The sequence below is a fragment of the Artemia franciscana genome, chromosome 2 (assembly GCF_032884065.1).
Source record: "Artemia franciscana chromosome 2, ASM3288406v1, whole genome shotgun sequence".
Classification (NCBI taxonomy): domain Eukaryota; kingdom Metazoa; phylum Arthropoda; class Branchiopoda; order Anostraca; family Artemiidae; genus Artemia; species Artemia franciscana.
This window is the reverse complement of record NC_088864.1, coordinates 6,272,774-6,297,539: the sequence shown is the minus strand read 5'-3', so window position 1 is coordinate 6,297,539 and position 24,766 is coordinate 6,272,774. Positions and strand designations below refer to the sequence as shown.

At 36.9% G+C, this 24,766-nt stretch overlaps 1 protein-coding gene across 1 annotated transcript in view; it reads left to right on the top strand.

The window, feature by feature from the left end:
* LOC136036549 (zinc finger protein 79-like) overlaps positions 1-13,943 on the top strand; it is a 31,200-nt gene extending 17,257 nt beyond the window's left edge. Inside the window, exons 3-4 of the mRNA XM_065718854.1 lie at positions 10,997-11,167; positions 11,764-13,943. Coding sequence (XP_065574926.1) covers positions 10,997-11,167; positions 11,764-12,671 — 1,079 coding nt within the window. The 3' untranslated portion in view covers positions 12,672-13,943. The remainder of the gene's footprint in view (positions 1-10,996; positions 11,168-11,763) is intronic.
* The last annotated feature ends 10,823 nt before the right edge of the window (positions 13,944-24,766 follow it).

Genomic DNA, 24,766 nt, shown 5'->3' with positions numbered 1-24,766 from the left:
AAGAGAAATCAAAGCTCAGTAATCAAAAATCAATTGATGACATGTCTCGCCCTCGGCACCTTTACAAGGAAACTGCCTCAAGTTTTCAAGTTAAATTTCAGACACGCTATAAAGATATATGGCATCTATATCCTTTGGCTGGTTTTCACTCAAAGCTCAATAACCGAAAATCAATTGATGACATGTCTCGCCCTCGGCACCTTTATAAGGAAACTGCCTCAAGTTTTCAAGTTACATTTCAGACACGCTACGAAAATGTATGTCATCTATATGCTTTGGCTGGTTTTCACTCAAGCAAGCCGCATGCTGTGTAGTCAATTCAGATGGTCGGTAAAACTCCCTACAAACACATATTATAAAATCACGGCCGCTGATTCAGACGCATATCATACGGCTGGTCAAACTGCAGAATGAATGAATGAATCAATGAATGAACTTTATTATCCGTAAAAGTAAAAAAAAAAAAACACAAAGTACGGAGTATTATAAATAAACAAAAACAAGAACGATAAACAGCAAGAACAAATTCAAACTATCAAAAGACAACATTGACTAATTAACCAGTATCAATATGGAAAAAAGGCTGCAGAGGGTCGTAAACGTGAATAAAGTAGATAGTCTTATTACATAAATCATCACTAGAAGACCGAATCCTAAAAGGTATATCTATTAAACCAAATCCAGCAATTATTTTTCTGTTCTGGTGCCATCTAGGAAGCCAGAGGAGGAATTTGCTATATCTGAAATAAGCCGCACGTAGAGTATGGGGATTTTTCTTACGAAACAGATGAGCCATGCCTGATAAAAACAAAAGCACAGGGGCGCAATAAGCGTTATAGATCATGCACAAACCGTTGCGTTGTAACGGCTTTTGTTTGGGGATATTTTTCGTAAGCGACGCGTAGGTTTTACACGGCTTGATTCACTAGGGATGAAAAGGTAGTGGAAAGTGTTGGACCGAAACACAGACCAAGCCAACTAACTAAAGAAGAACATGGCAGAATTTCAGTCCCAGCAACGAATGGAGCGACCGCATAAGGGCTATTGGAACAAATAAACCCGCATAAGGGCTATTGAAACAAATAAACTCGCATTTAGACGCATTAACTGACAGTCTAATTTTGGATAGTTCATTGGTTAATATAGTGAAATTGGAAAGCAATCAACGGCGAGTCCGGTCAACAAGAAGAATGTCGTCTGCATATGCAACAGAAGAAAAACCAATACAATCGTAAGAAACAGAACTTTTAAGGGGACGCAGGCACGATGCAAGCACACATTGAAATATACTAGAAGACAATACGGCAGAAGTTGCAACCTGTCTATTTCTAGCAGCGGTTTTCACGCCATGAAGTGGCAAAAACCATGAGACTAAGTAGAAAGTCTTCTGAGAAAAAAGGAATAAAACAAGAGCTAAGACCTCATATGGCACTTGTGACGAGGTCGGAAGAGCCAATATTATTAGAATAATATTATAAGATTAACTTAACAATAATATTATAAGATTATAAGAATCAATAGATTAACTTAAAAGAAAAATCAGAGGCTTAATGCTGGTCGGCATATAAAATACGAGCTCTCAGACGCAAGGTCCTTTTAAATATCAAAATTCATCAAGATCCGATCGCCCAGTCGCAAGTTAAAAATACCTCATTTTTCTAATTTTTACTCTCTCTTCAGCCACCCCCCCCAGATGGTTGAATCAGGGAAATCAACTTTATCAAGTCAATTTGTGCAGGTCCCTGACACGCCTACCAATTTTCATATTCCTAGCTCGTCCTGAAGTACCGAACTCGCCAAAGCACTGGACCCCCTAACTATCCCAAAGAGAGTGGATCCATTCGGTTTCGTCAATCACGTATCTACGACATTTGCTTATTCTACCCACCAAGTTTCATCCCGATCTCTTCACTCTAAGCGTTTTCCAAGATTTCCGGTTTCCTCCTCCAACTCTCCCCCAATGTCACCAGAACTGGTCGGGGTTTAAAATAAGAGATCTGAGACAGGAGTTCCTTCTTATTATCAAAATCTCACGAACGGTCACCCGCTCTTAAGTTAAAAATACCTCAATTTTTGTAATTTTTACGAATTGACACCCCCTCCAACTCCCCCAAAGAGAGCGAATCCATTTCGGTTATGTCAATCACGTATCTAGGACTTGTTTTTATTCTTCCCACCAAGTTTCATCCTGATCACTCGGGATTTTTTTTCTAATTTTTCAGAATAAAACTTCACCTCAACTCCCCAAAAGAGAGTGAATTTGTCCTGTTCATGTCAATCACGTATCTAGGACTTGTGCTTATTTTTCCCACTAAGTTTCATCCCGATCTCCCACTCTAAGCATTTTCCGAGATTTTAGGTTTCCCCCTCCAATGTCACCTGATCCGGCCGGAATATAAAGTAAGAGCTCTGAGACATGATATCCTTCTAAATATGAAATTTAATTAAGATCCCATCTAGTTTCTCCAAATTAACCGTCCTCCCATTCCCCCTCCCCCCAAGATGGTCGAATCGGGGAAACAACTATTTCAAATTTAATCTGTTCTGGTCCCTGATACGCCTGCCAAATTTCATCGTCGTAGCTTATTTGGAAGTGCCTAAACTAGCAAGACCAGGACTGACTTTTTTTTTTAATTCATCGTCTCTGATTGCTCATGATGTCATTGTCTGTGCACGTTTGTTTGATTGTTTTGTTATCGTGATTTTCATTTTGTCTTTCTACTTTGTGTGGTGGGCCGTGGACTTGGGTATTGCATCTTCAACTAATATTGTTTATGTTGTAAATATTGATGGGGTCACCACAATCACGAGCTCTGTCTCTCCGTGGTGACCCAGTGTATTTTATTTATTATGCGTATTATATTAATAAATTGAATTGGCAAACCTACAGAATTTGCGATCACTGTATGGCACTTTGTAAATACCAAGTGCCATACAAAGTAATTTATCTCTGGGGATGGAATATTTGGTTGAAGGTTTGCTTCAGTATGACTTAGTTTGGAAAAGGGTTATTTCCAGGCTTTGGGCAAACCAAGGGCGGAAGTAGTTATAAGCCCTACTAAACAGAAGGAAAACTCGACTTTTTTAAAACTTGAAACCCCCCGCCCTCCCCCTCGCCCTATTTTAGATAGGGCTTGTGATATCAGAGCCCGATATGAGCCCTGATCCTAGTCATCTTTGGTCTAGCTTTCATTTGGATCCGTTGCTCCATTCGCAAGTTATACTAAATTAAACCAAAAGCTTGACTTTTTTCAACACTTAAAACCCACTCCCCCTCGTTCTATTTGAGCTAGGGTTTTCATCTCAAAACTTGATGACTGTCATGGTCTTAGGCACCTTTGGTTGAATCTTCACTGATATCCATCAATCTCTCGCTAGCTAAACTGAATTAAATGAAAAACTCAACTTTTAATTAAGCTTGGGTGTCCATCCCAGAACTCAATGTATATCATACTCTTAGGCACCTTTATTCAATTTTCATCGAAATTCATCCCCATATGCAAGTTACAGTGAATTAAAGGAAAAACTCGAATTTTTAACACTTAAAGCCCCATCACCCTAAATAAGCTCAATTTTAATCCAAATAGTTCAATTTCAACACAAATCTGACTGGGAGTTCTCCCGCTATGCTCGATTGTACAGACGGGCGGATAGACAGACAGATCTCAAACACCTATCTTGATGGATATTTTCCACTATCCAAATAGGTGATGATACCTGGATGATGATATGCCATTGTTTTCCTTTTTGGATCCAATTAGCCAACATGGCTACCTAAGACGTTGCAAAATTCGTCCGTCCGTCTGTGTAATCACGTATAGGGGGAGAAACGCTGGTTGGATTTGGATGAAAATTTTGATCACCAAATTTGGTGCCAAGGATCATGAGACACATCAAGTTGAAAGAAGAAGAACCTAGCCCAAATAAAACAGGGGGAGAGGGCTTTACCTGTTAAAAATAGTTTTTTGTTTAATTCAGAGTAACTTGCGACTGGAGTGATGGATCTGAATGAAAATTGAACCAAAGAGGACTAAGACCATGAATCATGTCAAGTTTTCAGATAAAGACCTTAGCTCAAATTTAACAAGGGCATTGGGTTTTAAATCCTGAAAAATTTAAGTTTCCTGTTTAATTTAGTGTAACTTGTAAATGGAATAACGGATCCGAATGAAAACCAGACAAAAGATGCCTAAGATCAGGGCTCATATAAAGTTCTGGTATTACAAACCCTATCTCAAATAGGGTGAGGGGGAAAGGGTTTCAAGTCTTAAGAAAGTTGAGTTTTTCTTTAATTTACTAGGGCCTATGACTTATGAATGGAGTCCAAAATCTGAAGTCAGATTCGTCTGAATACATGAATTTGCTGGAACAAATTTGACAAAATACCACTGCATTGGATCCAGCTAGGATTTCTTAGACTTGTTTATTGCAGACAACATTTAGATGGGCAGAGATTCAAAGCTTCAGTAGTTTTACCAATAATATGGTCCTGAAGATGATGAAATGGTAGAAATCTGGTTCAGTTGATGAGATGACGAAACTTAAACACCAATGTCAGAAATATAAGCCCAAATGGACTACAGTATGCAACATTTAGCACAAAACATTTAGCTCACTGTCGACCAGTGAACTGTGAAATAATTTCAATTTTCTTTGTTATTTACCTTTTAAACAAAAATTAAACCAAGGGTTAATCATACTATAATTTTTTTTCGTCAAAAACAAATACCTTATTTCATATCCAAAAATATGGCATGGAGCTATATCTGAGTTTACTCTAAATCTAAAGGGTGATGTTTTCTTGTACATTGCCAAAGCACAGACACTCAAAAGCTATATCTGAGTTTGCTCTAAATCTAAAGGTGGTGTTTTCTTGTATATTGCCAAAGTACACACACAAAATTTTCATGTCAAAGGTAAAGTATTTGAAAAACAAGTACATTAAAAGTATCTTAAGTAATAAGTATTTCGTAATCTTACTTAAGTATCAAGTAATAAGTACACCCTGGAGTTTTTATTTAAATACAAGTAAAAGTAATGGAAAATTTTACTTAAGTAGTACTTCAAGTAAAAGTACTTCAAGTAAGTGACAGCACTGTTCCCAATAACTGGCTCCCTCTCTATAATCACATTGCTTATGGCAACAGGCTTTGTTTCAAACAAAACTGTCACTGATTCTTGAAAGCAGGATGATATAGATAGCTAATGTTATTGTGCAGGTTAAAAAAAGTCAAAGGCATGTAATTTAAGAAAAAAAGTAAAGTTGGGTTTTTATATTTATTTAAATTTAATTGTCACCATGGCAATTGCGTCACACTTTCCTTGTAAAATTTGGTTATGCCTGTGATATTTGCAAAAATTTGCTGATCTTTTTATTTTTTTTAAACTTTGCCGAATTTTTTATTCATATTCTATATCTTTTTTTAGCTGTTTGTTCGTAAAACTACCAATTACACTGAAAATGAACTTTGATTCTTTAAATTGGTGTCAAAGAATCAAAGAATTGATTCTTTATAAAATTTGAAAAATATGGGAACTCAATTTTAAATGCAAAAGATATTTGATGTAGATATGGAGTTTCAATACCTAGTGAGTGCTTTTTAGTGTTTTTTAAGTTTTTTTTAAACTTTTTAGTTCCAGCAGGCTGTGGTTTATCTTTAGTAGGTTGCTAAAGAGGCTTAGAGGGGTAAAATTAAGAAGATTGGGTTGAAGATTGGTCTAGTTGTTTGTTTTTGACCATGTAAATTTGCATGGTACCAATTTTAGAATTTAAAAACAAATTTTAACAGAATTTACATATTTAATAATCTGGAAGGATATTTAAAGAATTGAAGATTTGCGGTTAATTTAATTTATAAGTTAATAATAGTTGTGTTGCAAGAGCAACACTTTGGTTTTGTCCCGTTTTTTTCTATGCCGCCGATCTCAGCTTATTCCTGGAATCTGGTAAGGGTCTAACCTGTGTGTTTTTTACGGAAAGTGTGGACTTCAGGCCGGATTGATGAATATGACCTTACATTTTGGAAAGCTCTGTAGAACTCTTGCCTGGGGCCAAAAAGGATGGTTTTTGCTTGTCCACGAGCCAGAGCCAATGGTGTGCGAAGTGAAGTGGAGTTATATAGCCTCTGTCAGAGAGGAGTATCTGAAGTTGTGCAACCAAGCTTTCGTTTCATCAAACCATGATTCTGCTTTCGAGTGGAAAGCTCCGTTCTAGCAGGCAAGCAGGCAGGCACCACTTTCAAATTGAAGATGGCCTAAAATCTATAAGTGTTAAATATATGCGGCAGTTACCCAGCCCCACAGCCAATATATCTTCTTTGAGTAATAAATAGAAAAATTTACAGAAGCGAAAATTTGGCATTTTCCCACGGGTCCGAAAGTGCTGCCATATATTGTCTCTACCCATTTCTGTTGGTGATTTCAGCTTAGTTTATCATTCGGTTTTTCGGACTTAGGATTGCGGTAGAGAAGTGGTATCAGATGTGCCTAATAAACTTTAAAAGTTCTCTCATTGCTAAAGAAATTTGAGCTTATCCTTTGCTCCTTTCTAAGTGGTGATGTTAGAAAGTTGGCCTATGGCAAACAAAATTAACTTTTGAACTAAGACAGATAATTTTTTTTTCGACGGTAATCGATAGCTCTTGATGAGCTGATCAGAGTATATGGCATCCATTTTCGGGTACAGAAATATCTTCATGAGGTATACCAGTTTAAGCGTTTCAAGGGATTGACAACTTCAGTAGTAAGGTACACACTGAAACGAAATCTAGGCCGATGCAAATTCAGAGACATATAAAGGACTTGTAAGCAACAGTCTGCTGTTAGGTAATAATGATCTTTGGCAATGAGGGGTTAGCAACTTTTGCTAGCTGGTGTTCTATTATTTGTTTCCAGTTTATTTGATGGTAAAACCAATTTGGTTCCAGTGGTAAGACATGTAGGAGACTTGTAAGTAATAATCTGCTGTTAGGGTACAGTCAACTTCAACGATGAGGGGTTTGCAAATATTCTAGTTGGTGTACCCAATGATTTGTTTCCGGTGAACTTGGTGCCTATCACGGAGAGGGACTTCTAAATAAGAATCGGTTGACTTTGGGCGAGAAACGGCTGTTAGCTCAAAATCATCTTTGGCAATGAGAGGTTTGCCACTTTTGCTGGTTGGTATACCTATTATTTGTGTCTGGTGTATTTGATGGTTAAGCCAATTTGGTTCGAGTGGTAAGACATGTAGAGGACTTGTAAGTAATACTCGGCTGTTGGGCTACAAATATCTTCAGTAATGGGGGTTTGCAACTTTTGCTAGTTGGTGTACCCATTTATATGTTTCTGGTGAACTTGATGTCTATCACGGGAGAGGGACTTGTAAGTAAGAATCAGTTCACTTTGGGCTAGAAATTTGTGCAAATTGGTGCACATTGTATTCGATCTCTTTAAATCTGACAGAATTAAGTGTTTATGGAAAGGGTACAAACGATAACGTAAAACAATGAGATAGTTTCGTAATAATTAGTGTCACCTATAGTTTTTAATCCTGAAAAGTTACGGTTAGCTTTATAATACCAACTAGATTATATAAGATATTGCCCCAAGTTTTCATCTGTCACGATGTCTACGATTGAAAAGGATAAATTTCAACTGACTGCAAAGTCAATTTTGTCCCTTCTTTCCATACTATTTTGCTGTTGTTTTTTCAACGCTGAGGAATAGCCTTTGGTCATGTGATTACTGATGGATAGCGAAGAAGCAAAACCAAAGTGTAGCTCTCGCAACACTTTAGTCGACGAAGCCGGACAAAGGTTGCCGCAACACTTCATGTTTCCCGGGCAACGTAGGTCTAGTATAATATATAATATTCTCTGATTTACCTCTTCTAAAGGAATTATTCTTATAGCAGATTTGCTTTGGTCGAATAATGGGTTTCATTCTCTTATCTAAATTCTTTAACGGCAATGCTGCATGTGTAAGTATTGTTCTGTTTAAAATATTGTCAACTACATCAGGAAATTCTCTGAAAAAATGAAATGCACCGAAGCACCTTATTCCTTTGTAGACACGTTTTACATATTTGATAACAATAGGGCTTGTTTTATCTTTATTAGTCGCTAAATAGGTAAACAAGATGGGACACTAGTAAAAAGGTTGAATGGCAAACTTTTGGTTAATTTTGTTTCAAATTGACTTAATTTTAAAGGGTTTCAGGCTATTACAGTATCTTTGTACTCTGTCTTAGGTTACAGTTGTCACTGTAACCATGGTATGTACAAAATTTATTGAATAGAGATAGTTTTTTTACATCAGTATATTGTCTTTAGGTGTAATTAAAGAGTTGTAATAAATGGTGAAATTTATTTCATAGTAACACCGGCATTGATGCTGGAACAATGTTTGGATAAAAAGATTATTGAAGGCAAATTTGGACCTAGTCATAAGTCGGTTGCACTAACGGAATACAGCTAAAAGTTGTATTTTGCTTTTTTACCGTGAAAGTTTATTATTTCTTAAAATGAACGACTTCACTTTAAAAATAGTTCTATCAAAAAGGTAGTTTTTGAGTTTTTGCACCCTTATCTTAAAAAACAAAATCAGACTTCTTATGCCTTTTACTTCTGAAGGAGCTGAGCCTGTTCTTTAACCTGTATTGCAAAAGAATCTGCTATGCAGTGGTTAAAAGTCAATATTAGTCATCAATCATTATATATTTTGTATTATAGGACTCTTCTCACTAAAATTTATGTTGTATCGAAGTGTCAACAATAGTATTATACTTTTCATTATCTGCATTAGCTCCATTCCAAGATGATTCATGGACTTGCCACAAATCCTGAAAATGGCTGACCTCATTGCGATTTCTGAGGATTCTTTAATTAAAAGCGGTAATTTTATACAGTTAAATTTTCTGTTACAAGATAAAAGAAAAATTACTTTGCTCTGGAAAATAAATGTCACCTTTTTTCTCCTTCCTCATTTAGTAGTCCGAAGAAAAATAATATACCTGCCACAAAACACATTTAAATATAATTTATTATCTTTTATTCTTTAAGTTTGGGGGACCAGTAATCATCCGGTAGATAGTTTTTCAGTCATCCCAAAGAATTTTTTTGTCAATCTTTAGTGTTTGCGCGTATGATAAACGAAAAATTACCACCAAAGCAGGGGTAGTCCTGGGGTTTGAGATGGGAATGTTAAGTTATAAGCCGTGTAACAGATGAATAAAGTTATTTTAATTCAGCTGCTCTACTTTGGGGGACTATGTTTTATATTTTATTGCTTGGGAACTTGTGTAGAAAACACCCATTTGATTGGTATTTCTTTAGCTTTAATTTGTCAATTTTGTTTTAATTTTAATATGTAAAATATTTGTCTTTTCTTTGTGTTTTTTATTCAATATTTTTTTTGGATTTGCTACGTTATTCTGTATTTGCCCTTATGAACAATTAGTTCTATCTTATTACCACAGCTTAGATACCAATACAGTTATGAAAACTCAATTAATTTTTGGGACACAGTGGGCGATAGTAATGCTAGCAGCTGGAGACAAGAAACTGGCAGTCTGAATCTAAAAGTTGAGCAATTCACAGCTTAGACACCAATAGTTGAGAACTATGGTGTTCCCGCCTATGGTGCTGTAGTACGGTCTCCGCTTCGGAGCGTGGACTTTGAGAAGGGGCTCAAGTTCAAAAGCTTCTCATGGGTAAGATAGGAGTTTTCATAACTGTGTTGGCATCTAAGCTGTGGTTATTACACTTATGATTATTCTATGTTTATTACACTAATGTTTTTAAACTTGTTACACTTATTTAATTTTACACTTAAGAGCTCTAAATTTAATTATGAGCATAAATTAATTAATTTACACTTATAAGCAATTAGTTCTATGTTATGAATTCTTTTCTTATGAATTTTGTTTTATGAATCTTATATTTTTATTCGTTCTATGTTAATGAGTTTTGTTGAATATTTCAGGTTTTGCTTTGCCTTCTAAAAAGTAGACTTTAAAATCTGTTTGTGGTAAAACTTGAATATACATCTAATTTTATGTATATATATAATGTCAGTATGTTTATATTTTTATGCGCAGCTAAAAAGAATAAGTTGTCAGATTTGTTTTGTAAGCTATACTGTTCAATTTTTCTGTATCTTTTTAATTCAAAATTTGTTTTAGAAGTTGAAGACGCTTTACCAGGTGACTTTGAGAAACTCTTTCATTTTCTAAGCCATCTTTTGTCAATGAAACGTGAAGATGTTCCCTTGATCAGTTTACCTAGCATTTCAGGAACATGTAGATTTGAATACCCGGGAATCCAAATGTATAGAAATAGCAAAAGCAAGATATGGGTAGTTTTCATTTGTTTCATCTAGTTCCAAAAAAGATAAAAAAAGATGAAAAGAATCAAAAGACTAGAGAAATGGGAACCATGGATCAATTGTCAAAACAGATTTATGACTCATGTCTTTCTTTTTCTTGTTTATAAACGATCCGCAGTGAATTACTCTGGTTTTGATTTAAAAGAAAAGAAGAAAGGAAAAAAACCCACAGGCGCACAACTTAGTTTATGGTATTGTGCAGAAATATGTATCTTTAAACGAAGAAACCCAACCGCAATTAAAAAAAATTAACAAATTGCTTTGTACGTAAATTATGTTTCTAAAGACCCAAAAGCTGTGTTTTTAAATTGTTTAAATATTTTATTTGTCAGCACTTGGGAAAAAATTTGTTTTGTTTCTTGAAGATGAAAAAATAGTTATCTACCAAAGAACATTTGTGGCTGTTTATTGTGGTGCATATGTTTCAATTTCTTGTTTTTAAGGCATCCTCCCTAAATTGCTCTGATTTCGATTAAAAGAAAGAAATGAAAAACCCTCTAAGATTAATTTCAGCCCCAGCTGCACCTCTTTGTCTATTGTTTAGTGAAAAATTATTTATTTTGGAACCAAGAGACCCAACCACAAAAAAGACAAGTTTTTCTGTGTGTGTTTAATTTAAAATTTATTTTAGAAGTTGAAGGTGCTTTACCAAGTGACCTTGAGAAGCCGTTTCATTTTCCAAGCCATCTTTTGTCACCGAAACGTGAAGTTGTTCCCTTGCTCAATCTACCTAGCGTTTCACGACCGTTTGAATTTGAATGCAACACCCAGGAATCGGAACCCAACTGTTGTGACAATGATGGTACATCTGAAACATTGTTTTTTTTTTTATCGACTGATATGTATTGGATAATATTCTATTGAACAAATAGGACTTAATCTTAAGATGAAATTATTAGTTTTATCTTATTCTAATAAGCAGGTGTTTGCCAAGCATTTTTTTAGTCTTTAATGAATATTTTAAATCTTTACCTGAAAGCTGTTTGGCGGGTTTATTATTTTTCAAAAGGCTTAATAAAAAGCATTAAAACTATAATTCAGTATAAATTTTATAATCTATATTTATAGTTTATATTTCTCCTTATATATTTAGACATAATGTATCGATCAAAAATAAAATTTAGTCATCTAAAGATATTGAATTATATACTGTTTTCTTTTAACTCTGTAGACTTTTAGAACATATTGAAGGCTTTATTTTTTGTTTTTGGTTTTTCGAGTTTTGGTATTTTAATTTATTCGTTATTGTTTCTTTAATCTATAGACTATCAAAACATATTGGAGTGTATGCGTTTTGTATTCGGTTTTAGTTAGATTTTTTATTTATTCGTTTTCTTGGTTCTTAAGATTCTTTATTTTTTTAAATTCTTTTTTTTTAAGAAACTTCTAAATTTTTAGGTTACTTTTCATCAAATGTTTCTGGACTACACTTACAGGGAAATACTTCACTAGATATTTCAAGGAATCCATCTACGAAAAATTTCTCAAATAAATGTGAAACAGAATCTGAAGGAAAAGGCCTGAAAAATCAGGAAACAGGTTTGGAAAGTTGCCTGCAAAGTATAAGGTATAAAAAATTGGAAAGTTATAAAAAAACTCATAAAGAGAAAAAAACATATTTATGTGAGGTATGTGACAAGATATTTTCTCGAATTCATGACTTGAACCGGTACCAAAGAGTCCATACAGGTGAAAAGCCGTTTAAATGCGATGTATGTAAAAAATGCTTTTCTGAAGTAGGGACTTTGAACAAACATCATAGAATTCATACAGGTGAGAAACCATTTAAGTGTGATATTTGTGACCAAACCTTTTCTCAAGCAGGAAATTTGACCCAGCACCAAAGGGTGCATACGGGTGAGAAACCGTTTAAATGCGATGTTTGTTTCAAGACATTTCCTTTGGCTCACAGTTTAAACAAGCACCAAAGAGTGCATACAGGTGAGAAGCTGTGTAAATGCGATATATGTAATAAAGGCTTTTCTGAACTGGGTAGTTTGAAAAGGCACCAAAAAGTGCATACGGGTGAGAAGCCATTTAAATGTGATGTGTGCGACCAAACTTTTTCTCAAGTAGGACATTTGTACCGACACCAAAGAAAGCATACAGGTGAGAAGCCGTTTAAATGTGATGTATGTAAAAAATGCTTTTCGGAACTGGGCAATTTGAACAAGCACCAAAGAGTTCATACAGGTGAGAAGCCGTTTAAATGCGATGTTTGTAAGAAAGGCTTTTCTGAACCGGGTGGTTTAAACAGGCACCAAAGAGTGCATACGAGTGAAAAGCCGTTTAAATGCGATGCATGAAATAACTGCTTTTCTCAATCGGGCAGTTTGAACAGACACCAAAGAGTGCATGTTGCTGAGTAGCCAATTAAATTTAATTGTTTTATGTGAGAAGTGTTTTAAGCAAGTTTGTAGTTTGAATACACAGCAAAGACTGCATACAGGCGAGGCATCTTTCAAATGGGATGTGTGTAAAAAAAGCCTTTTGGATCTGTACAGTTTTTACCAGTATGAAAAATGCATGTAGAAGTTTAAGAAGAGTATTGTAGCGCATAGTATCCTCATTGATTTGTTATTTTAATCCTCACAACCACTTTGTAAAACATCAAATAATTTCTTAATGTTTTTAGTTTCTATTGCAATTTCATTATCATTCCCTGAAAAGTGGTGATATAAATTTGTTTGATTTTAACAAACGTGATGTATGTAAGAAATGCTTGTCTACATCAAGTTTTTGAATGAGCTTCAAAGAGTTCATTAAACTTTTTAAAATATGATTTATGCAAGAAGTGCTTTCCTTGACTGGACTATCTGAACACACTCTAAAATTGCGTACCGGTAAAACACCATTTAAATGTGATTTCTGCAAAAGTGTATTTTCATTTAAGTCGGCCCTGGATTAGCATCCAACAACCTACTCCAGAAAAACCTCTCATTTTATGGACTACAGAAAGATCTTCTGGCAAATTTGGGGTTTTTATTATAAGAAGAAAACTTAATAAAGAATTAAAGCTGGTCCATGCTGGCTAGTTTTCCATTTTTGGCAAGTGAGGCTCGTCTTTTCTGCCAATCACCGAATTAAAACTACTTGTGCCGAAAAAAATAATAATAAAATCCCTCTGAAATTGATAATCTCAAAAGACCCAGGATTCTACATTGTCTAAAGCCGAAATGCATAATAATTAGGATTCAAAGCAACACAACATAACACAAGCAACACAACAACACCCAAGAAAGAAAGATATAATTAGTTGACGCTTGTTTCATGTAGGTCCATAAAAAAAAGATGAATTGAATAACAAGGCTAAAGAAACGGGAACCATGGATCAATTAAAAAAAAAATTGTTACTCATGTTTTCTTTTTTCTTGTACGTAAACGATCTTTACTGATTTACTCCGGTTTCGATAAAAAAAAAAGAACCCTGTTGTGTTTTCAATTTGCTTGGAAATTTATTTGTCAGTACTTGGGAAAATTTTTGTTTCGTTACTTGAAAAGGAAAAAAAATGGTTATCTATGCTACAGCCTATCAATGTGCTGTGATATTGAAATATACAAAAAAATTACTTTCTGAATTGGTTACAAATTTTTAATTTGTTTGCTAGCCTAAGTAGACGACAAGATTTGAAAAGTAGGGGGCTTACAAATGATGAAATTTACGTAAAGTCACATCCGTTGACCAAGGCTACCGAAATTATGAAAAACTGAAAGACTTGTTTGTTTTTTCTTATATTTGTGCAGGTGCTGGCCTAAAACGGGATACAAAGTAGAAATTTTGTTTGATTGGCATTTGAAGAGGAACACTGATGAAAACAATTTTTATTTACATTTTCTGAACTTATGCCAACATGTTCGTGGTGTAAAAGGGCTCTTATCCACTGAAAAAAGTAGTAAACGAGCAAGTCTCTTCCTCCCAAAAAATGGACTCAACATGTTTATTTTGATTGATTTTTTTTTTAGTGAAGATTTAAAAGGGTATCAATGCCAAAAAACTATTTTCTTTTTACTCCTTTTTGAGCGTAAAAGAAAAACTGATCTGTTTTAAAGTTACTGCTGTAAGTGCCTTTGCTAAGCGTATCCTAAGGTATCCTTTCCTTCCCTAGGAAATTGGCTTAACTTAGCATACCCTATGGCAGTGGCTCTCAAACCATGGTACAGGATTTTTTTGGGTACGCGACGGGCCAAAAAAAAATTAAGACAATCCCTACCTCTTGGACTGGCAATTTTATTTATATTTTAGCTATAGTTTACTCAATAATGGTATATGAAAAGGGGCACATAAAATGTTCTGTGGGCAAAAAGGAGTGTAGTGTCTGGATAAGTTTGAGAACCAGTGCCCTAGGGTACCCTCCCGCCCCCTATAAAATTGGTAGGATTTAGCATTCTAAGCAGCTTGAAAGGATCCATTAGATTACCTGTTTAGCATTAATTTATCAAAAATTAACATTAACATTAATAATAAAAAATTCTTGTTTAGAATTGGCTTTGAATATAATGAAAGAAAGAAAGTAAAAGTATATTTGAGCCCTACGGCCATACAGAACATGATTTAATGATACAGCACTGCATAGAACACACACTCAATATAAGACAATAATTAATTTCATTTACTCCGGCTTGACTGAGCCTCTCCCGCCTTTTCCACATATCGTGCCATTTTGCATATGGTTCCAGGCTTCGAAGACCTCAGGTTATCAGAAAGTAACACCAACCGATGGTCTCCCAAAATTCAACCCTAAGACTTTCAAGCTCTTGGCACTCCATGAGGAAATGGGCTAATTTATTATCCTCAATTCCGCAATACCCACACTTATCATTTGTGCACTTAATTTTTTTAAATCTCTGTTCCCTATGTACTGTAAGGCAATTTCTCCTGAACTAGATCTATGATTTTAAATATTTAAAAGGTAAATTTAACTTAAAGTAATATTCTTCCCCAAAATTGTCTTACTTTACTATATTCTTTCAGTGTTTTCGACGAACCTACTAAACGTACACTCTTGTATCTCTTTGTCTTTCAATCTCTGCATAATTTCTGGAAGGCATTGTGTGTTTCCGGGTCCGTTTCCTTCCATCCACAAATAAAAGAGGCCTAATTTGTCAAGAGATTTCTTGATTTATTGAGTCCAAGTAGTTTTCCTATTAATTCGAAGCAAATAATTACAAGCTTGTTTAGCCAATCGGTCCTCAGTAAGTTGGGTTAATATCAGCCAAAACTTAAGTACTTGATAAAGCCGGTGCAGTTTCAGTGAGAAGATACCGAAGTCTCCTTTGATTAGCTGGTTATGTGTTGTCTGGTGCAGCCCGAAAAGTCTTTTTTAGTATCTAAACCGGACTGATTCTAGCTTATCCGTGGCCTACAGGCCCCATAGTTCAGCTCCGTAATGGATTGCCGGTTTAATTTTCGAATCAAATATTTGTTTAAACATTTTTAATGACTTCGACTTATTTACTAGGTCATTACGTAATATTCCACCCACTGCTGCTTTCCCTCGCTTTGACATTTCGCTCAAATGTTCCTTCCAACTGCAGTTAGGTGTCATGGTAAATCCCAGATATTTCGCCTTTTCCACTGCCTTAATCTCTTATCCTTTGAACCGAATTTTCTCATTATCAACTAAATTCCTTCTTCCTCCTTTATTGAAAATTATTACCTCCTTCTCCCGAGGTTTAGACGTAGGTTCTTCGATTCAAGATATTTTGCCATAAGGTCAATTAAAATTTGTAGTTCACGATCTGTTTTCGCTACTAATGCCGTGTCGTCGGCGAACAGCAGAGCCAAAATCGTTCTGTTGCCGAGCTTAACGGTTGAGGTCCATCTTTTCTCCAAGAATTCTACAATGTCGTTTATGAATATTCCTAATAGCCGAGGTGACAGGGCGCTTCCTTGTTTCATACCTCTTGTCTGTTTAAATATCCTTAAAAATCCTTTTCCAAACACTCTAACGACTACTTTTGTACTTCATACATATTAGCTACCTGCTGCAAATTGACCTGTTAGTCCAATTTTAATGAATTCCACTATGAGTAGTTCCCTATCCACGAAAGCTTTTTGGAGGTCGACGAAAGCCACGTAAAATTTATTTTTTCCTCTTCCATATTTTTCAGAAAGGGCATGCAGTACAAACATTCTGTCCGCTGTATTGTATCCGGCCCGGAAACCTCCTTGCTCTTATTTAATTTTTTTGTACACCAAACCATTTTGACACTCTAACATCAATAATTTGTTCAAATATTTTAGTCATCGTTGGTATTAGGGATATGGGTCTATAGTTGGTTTGTTCTTCCACATTTCTCTTTTTTTAAAGCGGCAAAATTACTGACGTCTTCCATGCTTCGGGCCATTTACATGTGCTATGAATTGCATTGAAGATGAGGAACCATTATGGGAACGAGTGACAGTGCGAATTTCTTATAAACCATAATAGGGAGTCCATCCAGCCCCAGCGCTGTGCCCCCTTTCTGATTCTTCAAAATATTTCCTCCTCCGTTGTTTCCTCCATCAAACTATAGTCATGCTCTTAGAGTAGGAAACAAGTTCCCTCCGTCAGGATAGAATTAAGCATTCCAAGAGGTGCTGTATCATTTCCTATTTCAAAATATGGTGGCCATGTTTCTGGTTCCGGGCATTTTTGTTGGGTAGGTTTTCTTTTCTCAGGGTCTTGAATTTTCCTCCAAAATACTTTCAGGTCATTCATTTCAAACTCTCAGATAATTGTTTTATATTCCTTATTTCCGCTTCTCTTTTTTTCTATTTCAACAACCGTTTATAATCTCGCCGCACAGCTTTCATCTGGAGAACTACTGTCACTTTTAGGGGGCTATCTGCGAGGGCCTTCACTTTTTCTACTATTTGCATCAATTCTTTTTTCCTTGCTAAACATTCATCCTCAAAAAATTCCCTTCGCTCGCTCTCAGGGGACACTTTAGGCGTTATTTCATGAATAATTCCGCTTAGCCCGTCGATCAGCTGTTCGACTGGTAATTTACCTTGTTTCAAGACCTTCAGTCCTTCTTGAACCTTCCTACCAAGTAATCTTTCTTCCATTTATGTAATTTTTATTTCGACATTTCTATTTTTAAAATTTCTTTTTTCTGGAAAATTTTCTATGCTCTGCTTGTAGAACATTCGTCGGAAATTTTTGCAAAATTTCTTTTAAAACTGGGAAATGATCTGAACCTACAAAGGGGAGAACTTCTAGATTTCTAACATCCATCGGAAGAGAAACGTCCACCAGTACACAATTAATAACACTCCCTTTCGCACCCGTAACAGACGTAAAGTCCCCCGTACCCTTATCTTTCCCAAACCCCATAACCTGCCCATTTTCTCCACAAAAATCCAAAAGCCTTTTCTCACAAATATTCAACTTCCTACGTTCATCCATGCTACTTCTTCTAATCCTGTAAGCCTTCGGAGCTGGAAACAGTTCCTCACAAATCAGTGTGTCCACTACTTCTCTTTTCACGCTGATGTACGTGTTAAAGTCTCCCAATAGCGTTAAACTGTGGTCATGGTATTTAAATTTCATTTCTTCCAATTTTTTTTTCCAGAATATCCCAAGTATCTTCATTTGTGTAGGAACTCTTCTGTGGTGGTAAGTAAACTGATCCTATCTGCCGTCAGTCAGAAAAAAGAACTTTGATCCAAATTTTATTTTCAAACTTGCTACTTGATCTCTAGTATTTCGACACACTTTTACACATTAGCAGGACAATAACACCCCCGTAAAATCTTCTGTTCGACGACTCTCTTCTTGACACTTTTCTGCATAAAATCTGTCAAACAGTAGCGTTTCATTGGGGTCATGCCAAGTTTCTACTAAACACACAACGTCAAATGAAACTCACACCTTCCGATACTTGCTTATATTTGTTCTTTAGCCCCTAGACGCTCCATGTGATCATTTTCATAGTTTGGGCATGGCTGTCGGCATGCTAGTTCGAGTTTTGCATATTTTCATCGTACCGGTCCCTGGTTGGGTCCGAATAATTGATCCTGTAGCAGTCTGCTGTGCTTCTCCCTCTTTTGACATTGGGCCTTTCGTATCTCGGACCTCCTTTGTTCTCTTGCGTGTTCCAAAGTGGCTCTCTTTGTGGTCTTTGTGTACGATTACTCAGACTGTTCCGTTCTTCCGGGCTGATCATCTGATCCGCTTTCCTGGCGGGCTTAGGCCTTGGGTTTAACCCAGATGGTCCAGCAGTTACTTCTGTAGCACAAGCCCGTGCGCCTTTTGCAACAGGTCATTGACTGTTCAGTTTCTGGTGAATTTTGGCGGTGATCGCCGCGTTGCGCTTACTACTGTCTGGGCCAAGGAGGCACTATCCATTGAGCTCTGAGAGTCACTTCGACCACGGGGGGGACTAGGCCTAGTTGTGTTTTTTCGGGTGAACTCTTTCACTTTTTTACTCTCTTCATCATAAACCAAGAGAGTTCCATCGACAAAAAGTTTTGTTCCCCGTAATCTGATGGGTTTTTCCTCTTCAATTTCTTGGTTCATGACTATTTTTAAGTGGTTTCGCGCATTCCTTTCCTCCAATGTGTAGTCCGGGGCCACAGACACTCCTTCGTTCCGTAACGTACGACCGCTTTTCAGAATAAAGTTTCGGGTGTTTGCACACTGTAATTTCAGCAAAATTGATCCTGACCTCATCCGGAAAACATCCTTTACCTCGCTACGATGGAGCTCCAAAGACGAAACTCGGGTATTATAATACAACATCACTTCTTCTTGAAGCGTAGGTAGTGGTGGGTCTCTCTGTCCTAAGGTGTAAATAATTATGTTTGTTCTCTTTGCTTAGGTTTCTATATACCGAATACGGCGATTTGTATCACTAAGCTCTTTTCTCGTTACTACAAGTTCTTGACTAACCCTTTTGGTTTTCTGTATTAATTTGTGTCAATGTCCTTTAATGAAGCTTATGTCTGTCATCACTTGAGGAAATAAGCCGAGTTTTGCGTTAATCTGATCAAGCACTGACTGTGGTGCGTCTTCTCCCGCCATATTGTGAATTCTTATACATTCAAATTCTTAAATTCTTGTATGAATTAAACTAAAAAAATTTTTTTTTTTTAAATGAAAGTAAGGAGCGACATTGAAACTTAAAACGAACAGGAATTACTATATGAAAAGGACTTTTCCTCCTCAACGCCCCGCTCTTTACGCTAAAGTTTGAATCTTACTCTTAACTCTACTTTTTAAAACAGTAAAAAACTTTAGCGTAAAGAGCGGAGCGTCGAGGAGGAAAACTTCTTTTCATATAGTAATTCCTGTTCGTTTTAAGTTTTAATGTCGCTCCTTACTTTCATTTAAAAAAACTTGTTTTTTTGTTTAATTTCTGGACGTTTTTGAATTAATGTATGTTTTGATCTTGGCTCTCCGGGCATAAATAATTAACGAAATTTGCATATTAATTTTTTTTGCTAAATGGATTTTTCATAGTTTTAATCGGAAGATTTTGAGAAAAAAGGAGCAAGGAAGGAGGCCTAGTTGCCCTCCAATGTTTTGATTACTTAAAAAGGCATTAACTTTAAATTTTTTACGAATGTCTTAATAAGTAAAAAATACACGTAACTTACGAATTAACTTACGTAGCGAACTTCTGTATTCGTATGTTTTTATTGCGTATATGAGGGGGCTTGCCCCTCGTCGATACATCGCTCTTTACACTAAAGCTTAAATTTTGTCGCAATTCTTTAAGAATGACCCCTGAATCACAAAGGCCGTAGAATAAGTAGTTGTAATTACTAAAAATACTTCAGCATAAAGAGCGAAGTATTACGAGGAGTTAAACCCCTCATCTGCGTTATAATGTCTGTTTTTTTTTAGTTATAATGCTGCTCCTTACTTTCAGTAGAAAAAAACTTTTCATATTTATTTGTTCGTTGTTATTCTAAATAATGCTAGAAAATCCTGCGCCCCCTCCGTTGAAAGTCTCTTCCCCTATGAAAAGTTCCTCCATAAAAAATCCTCACACGTAACCCCTTCCCTCGAATCCCCCCCCCAACTAAAAAAGTCCGCCTGAAAACGTCTGTACACTTCCCAGTAACCATTACTATATGTAAACATAGGTCAAATTTTGTAACTTGCATCCCCTCCCACGGGGACTACGGGGGAGTAAGTCGTCCCTAAAGACATAGTTATTAGGTTTTTCGACTATGGTGAATAAAATGGCCATCTCAGAATTTTTATCCGGTGACTTTGGGGAAAAAATGAGCGTGGGAGGGGGCCTAGGTGCCCTCCAATTTTTTGGCCACTTAAAAAGGGCACTAGAACTTTTAATTTCCGTTAGAATGAGCCCTTTAGCGACATTGACCAATGAGTCGATACGATCACTCCTGGGAAAAAAACAAATAAACACGCATCCGTGATTTGTCTTCTGGCAAAAAATGTGAAATTCCACATTTTTGTAGATAAGGGCTAGAAACTTCTTCAATAGGGTTCTCTGATACGCTGAATCTAATGGTGTGATTTTTGTTAAGACCGTATGACTTTTAGGGGGTGTTTCCCCTGTTTTCTAAAATGAGGCAAATTTTCTCAGGCTCGTAACATTTGATTGGAAGGACCAATCTTGATGAAACTTATATATTTAAAATCAGCATTAAAATGCGATTCTTATGATGTAACTATTGGTATCAAAATTCCATGTTTTAGAGTTTCGGTTACTATTGAGCCGGGTCGCTCCTTACTACACTTCGTTACCACGAATTGTTTGAAACCTCTTTACAAGTGTCTAATTCCTTGCTAAAAACTAGTCAAACAGGTTTCATAAGCGATCTTCATTTGTCGAGTGGTTGCAAAATAAGTTCATAAATACTTGCCAAACAGCTTTGTTTACTATCCAGAAAATGGTTATTTTTTCGCTCAGATTGCAGAGTTCTTCACGGAACGAAAGCTAATTCAAGACAGATGTCATGTACAGGCAGTGTTGCCACTCGACCGCCACCGCTCCCTGGCACCGGCCTCGTCAAAAAGTGGCATTTCCGCGGCATCCTTGAACCAAAATGCGGTAAAAACCGCGGCATGCCCGAAATTCTCGGAAAAGCTGTGTTTTGTATTTTTGAGAGAGAATGGGTGAAAAATCTCGCTTTAATATGAATGTTGATTCAGTGTCAAGTAAAGTGTGGTGAAGATCTGTCATAAATTTGAGAAAACACGTGCTGTCTATCCTTCTTTTCAGCGGTCAAAGGTAAGTATGGTTAGCTCAGTCCGTGAACACACATTTGTCGTTCATCGTTTTCGTCAAGCACGCAACAGAAGTAAAAATGCAGAGGTACCACAGCAGGGAAAGTCCACGGTGGGAAAACCGTATAAATGTGAAGTGAATAGTGAAGAAATTAAAAGCGATTTTCCCTTGGGCCTTCAAGCCTATCCAATAGAATAATTGATGAGTAACTAGATTCTCGTGTCTCAACCTTTTTCGATTAATGTTTAATGAAAATCAATATCAAAAGCTTCAAGAAGGAACATTCAGATAAATAATACAAGACAAACAGACAAGATTAATTTCAAATAAATAATACAAGACAAACAGACAAGATTAATCGGAATCGGACTGTTCACGTGTGTCACAAACAATATCTTTGGCCAGACCATACACAATGCTTTGGTTCAAAACGTTACAGTCACGAGAAGAGGCACTAGCCTTCACTTTGAGTACACACTTGACTAGCCCGGGTTCTAGCTCTAGCACTGACTTGTCCGAGTCAAGCCTTGAGCAAACTGAAGAGACGTTTGAGAAAGGGAGTGAGAAAAAGTACTGAACCATTTTCCCGACATTTGGGAACATCCGACTACCATTTGGTGACTTCATTTGCAAGATGTGGCGCCTGTAAACAACAATGTCCATGTCATTTACGTCAGGGAGATCTACAGTACTAGGTAGGGCTACACTCGGTATAGACCGCCATACCTGCTCTAGCTTTGCTTTATTCCAAAGCGCAGAATCGTAGTAGTCGAAGAACTGACGAAGACTGGGAACTTTCAGTTCATAACTAGAGCTTAGGGTAAGCAAGTGTACCAGGTCGTAGATCTTTTCGGAGAATGGAAAACGATCAAGAATTTGTTGAACAGCTTCGACGTAGAAATCCCTCGCGGAGCGACGAATTCGGAGACTTTCCGCTACAAAACGGCCACTGGTAACTTCTCTCGTTTCGAGCCCCAAAAGGAAATCGTACCCTTTGTAGCCGATATAGACATTTTCGTCGGGAAGATAGTTCACTTCGTCATCCGGATTGATGTCAAAAGGGTTGACTGTTCTAACATAAAAAGGCTTCATAAAGTTCATGGCTAATGTCAAAAGAAGTTTTTCCACCTGGGTTTTCATGAGGTGAAATAGGAGTTTTTCAGACTGGAAGATGGTGTTGAACTCATTCAGCTCTCTCAACACGTACTCGACAAAAAACACCATAACCCTCGAGTATGGGTTGTTTAGTGTCATTCTTACATGACCATTAGCATGCGAGGGATCATCAAGTACCAACGAGTCCCAGTACAACGTAAGAGTATCCCACTGTTCGAGAATACGGCGTGCACAGTTTTGAAACGACAACCAGCGTGTTGGAGCCAAAGCAAGAAATCTGTGCTATTCCACTTGAGTAAAGACTTGAAATTTCTTCCTATATGCAACTTGGCGTTTTGCACTGTGCCTGAAGTGATTGCAAACAGTCCGACATAGATCTTCGAGGCTCTTCGACAGTTTTTTGCAAGCATGACTTGCAACTAGGGCACACAGATGGCAGCTACATTTCACAACTGTAACCCATGGATATTTCCCTTCAACAAGTGTTTTGACTGAGTGGTTTATCCCCATCATAGCATTCGTTGTGTCAGAGCAGAATCCGACCCAGTTTTGAAGAGGAACACCCGCCTTCTTGACATCATCGATCACCTTCACTAGCTGGTTGAATAGACCAGACGCTGATCCGTCGCTGCATTTAACAAGAGCGAGCAAATCTACCTACACATTCATTGCATCGTCACAAAAGCTGACACAAACAGCAAGTTGTTTGGCTACAGAGGAATCTGTGGTCTCGTCAATTACTATGGAGAAAAGATTCGTTTCCAGGCTTTCAAGAAGCTTTTCATGAAAATGAGGGGCCAACGCTTGTCGAGCAATATTAGTTGCTTTAGTTCTACCGAGAGTGGCCTGACTTAGAAGATCTGGACCTGGCATACTTTTCACAAGTTTCAGTAACTCTTCAGAAAGCGAATAGGGTAGATCGTGCTCAACGAGAAATGTCACTAGCTTCGCTTCAACAGTGGGCACTCTTTCGATTTTTGAATCACCAGAAAAATGAAGACTCAATGGCATGGTCTTAGAAGACGAAGTTGTCCACGCTTTTGTATTTTCTTCGTGAGCTTTGGTCTCTTTGTACCTTTTTGCGTCGTGTTTCAAACGAAATCCTTTTTGCAGTAAAGACAGTTAGCTAAATATCCACTGTTTTGACCGGTCTGCACCTTTCCTTTTCGTAACCATTCATTAAAGTCAGATTCTCTTTCCCACTCAGTCTTGTATCTTTGGTCTGCCGTTTTCTTTGTGATCCTCGGTTTTTTGTTGGAGGGTTCACTATCGTCTGAGTCTTTATCACTGTCCTCATATTCCTGATCGATATCTATCACTTCTGCCATTATGTTGTAACATGTTTGGTCTATAAACAAGAGAAATATTTAGCTATTATGTCCTTTCTTTCATGGATTGACTTGCTGGTGAAAGAAACGAACCTGCGTTAGTTTAATTTCTTCCAACGCCAGCCTGCTGAGAACCCTTTGTTCTTTCCGGATAAATCCTTCGCCGGGAATCCGGCCAAAACCGGAAAGTTAATTAAATGTAAAAGTTTTATTTGAAGTTGATAAGATGTTCGATTTCGGGGTAAAGGCATGCTGAAACCGTATATGACAATCGTTTTTTAGCCAGACATATATTTCGTCCGGAATCCTGCTGAACCGGATAAAATGTTATACGTATATTTTTTATTTGAAGTTGACTAGATGTTGGAAATAGGGGTAAGGACTAGAGGAGATACGCTAAATTCGTTTCTGAGCTTCAATTTTTCGCCAGACAAGTAGCTCTGGAATTTCGGCGAAACCCGAAAATTGGCAGAAGGCAGGATCGTTTCGATCGGTATCGTCAAAATAGATATGACTTATAGAGGTAAACACACATGCTGAATCCAAATCTGAACTTGGTTTTCTCAGAGGATCAGCCATTTGGTCTTAATCTGTTTCTAGATCTTTAAGAGTAAAAATTTTCAAGCAGTCTGGCGAAGACTGGATCTAGCGAAGACAAAACCCAATGTCTGGATTAATATTGAATTTTTGGGATCCCATAGAACCTTTGGTCTTGTTTATTCATTGCCCTAGCACGTTCGGAAGCACCAAACTTGCCAAAGCACTGA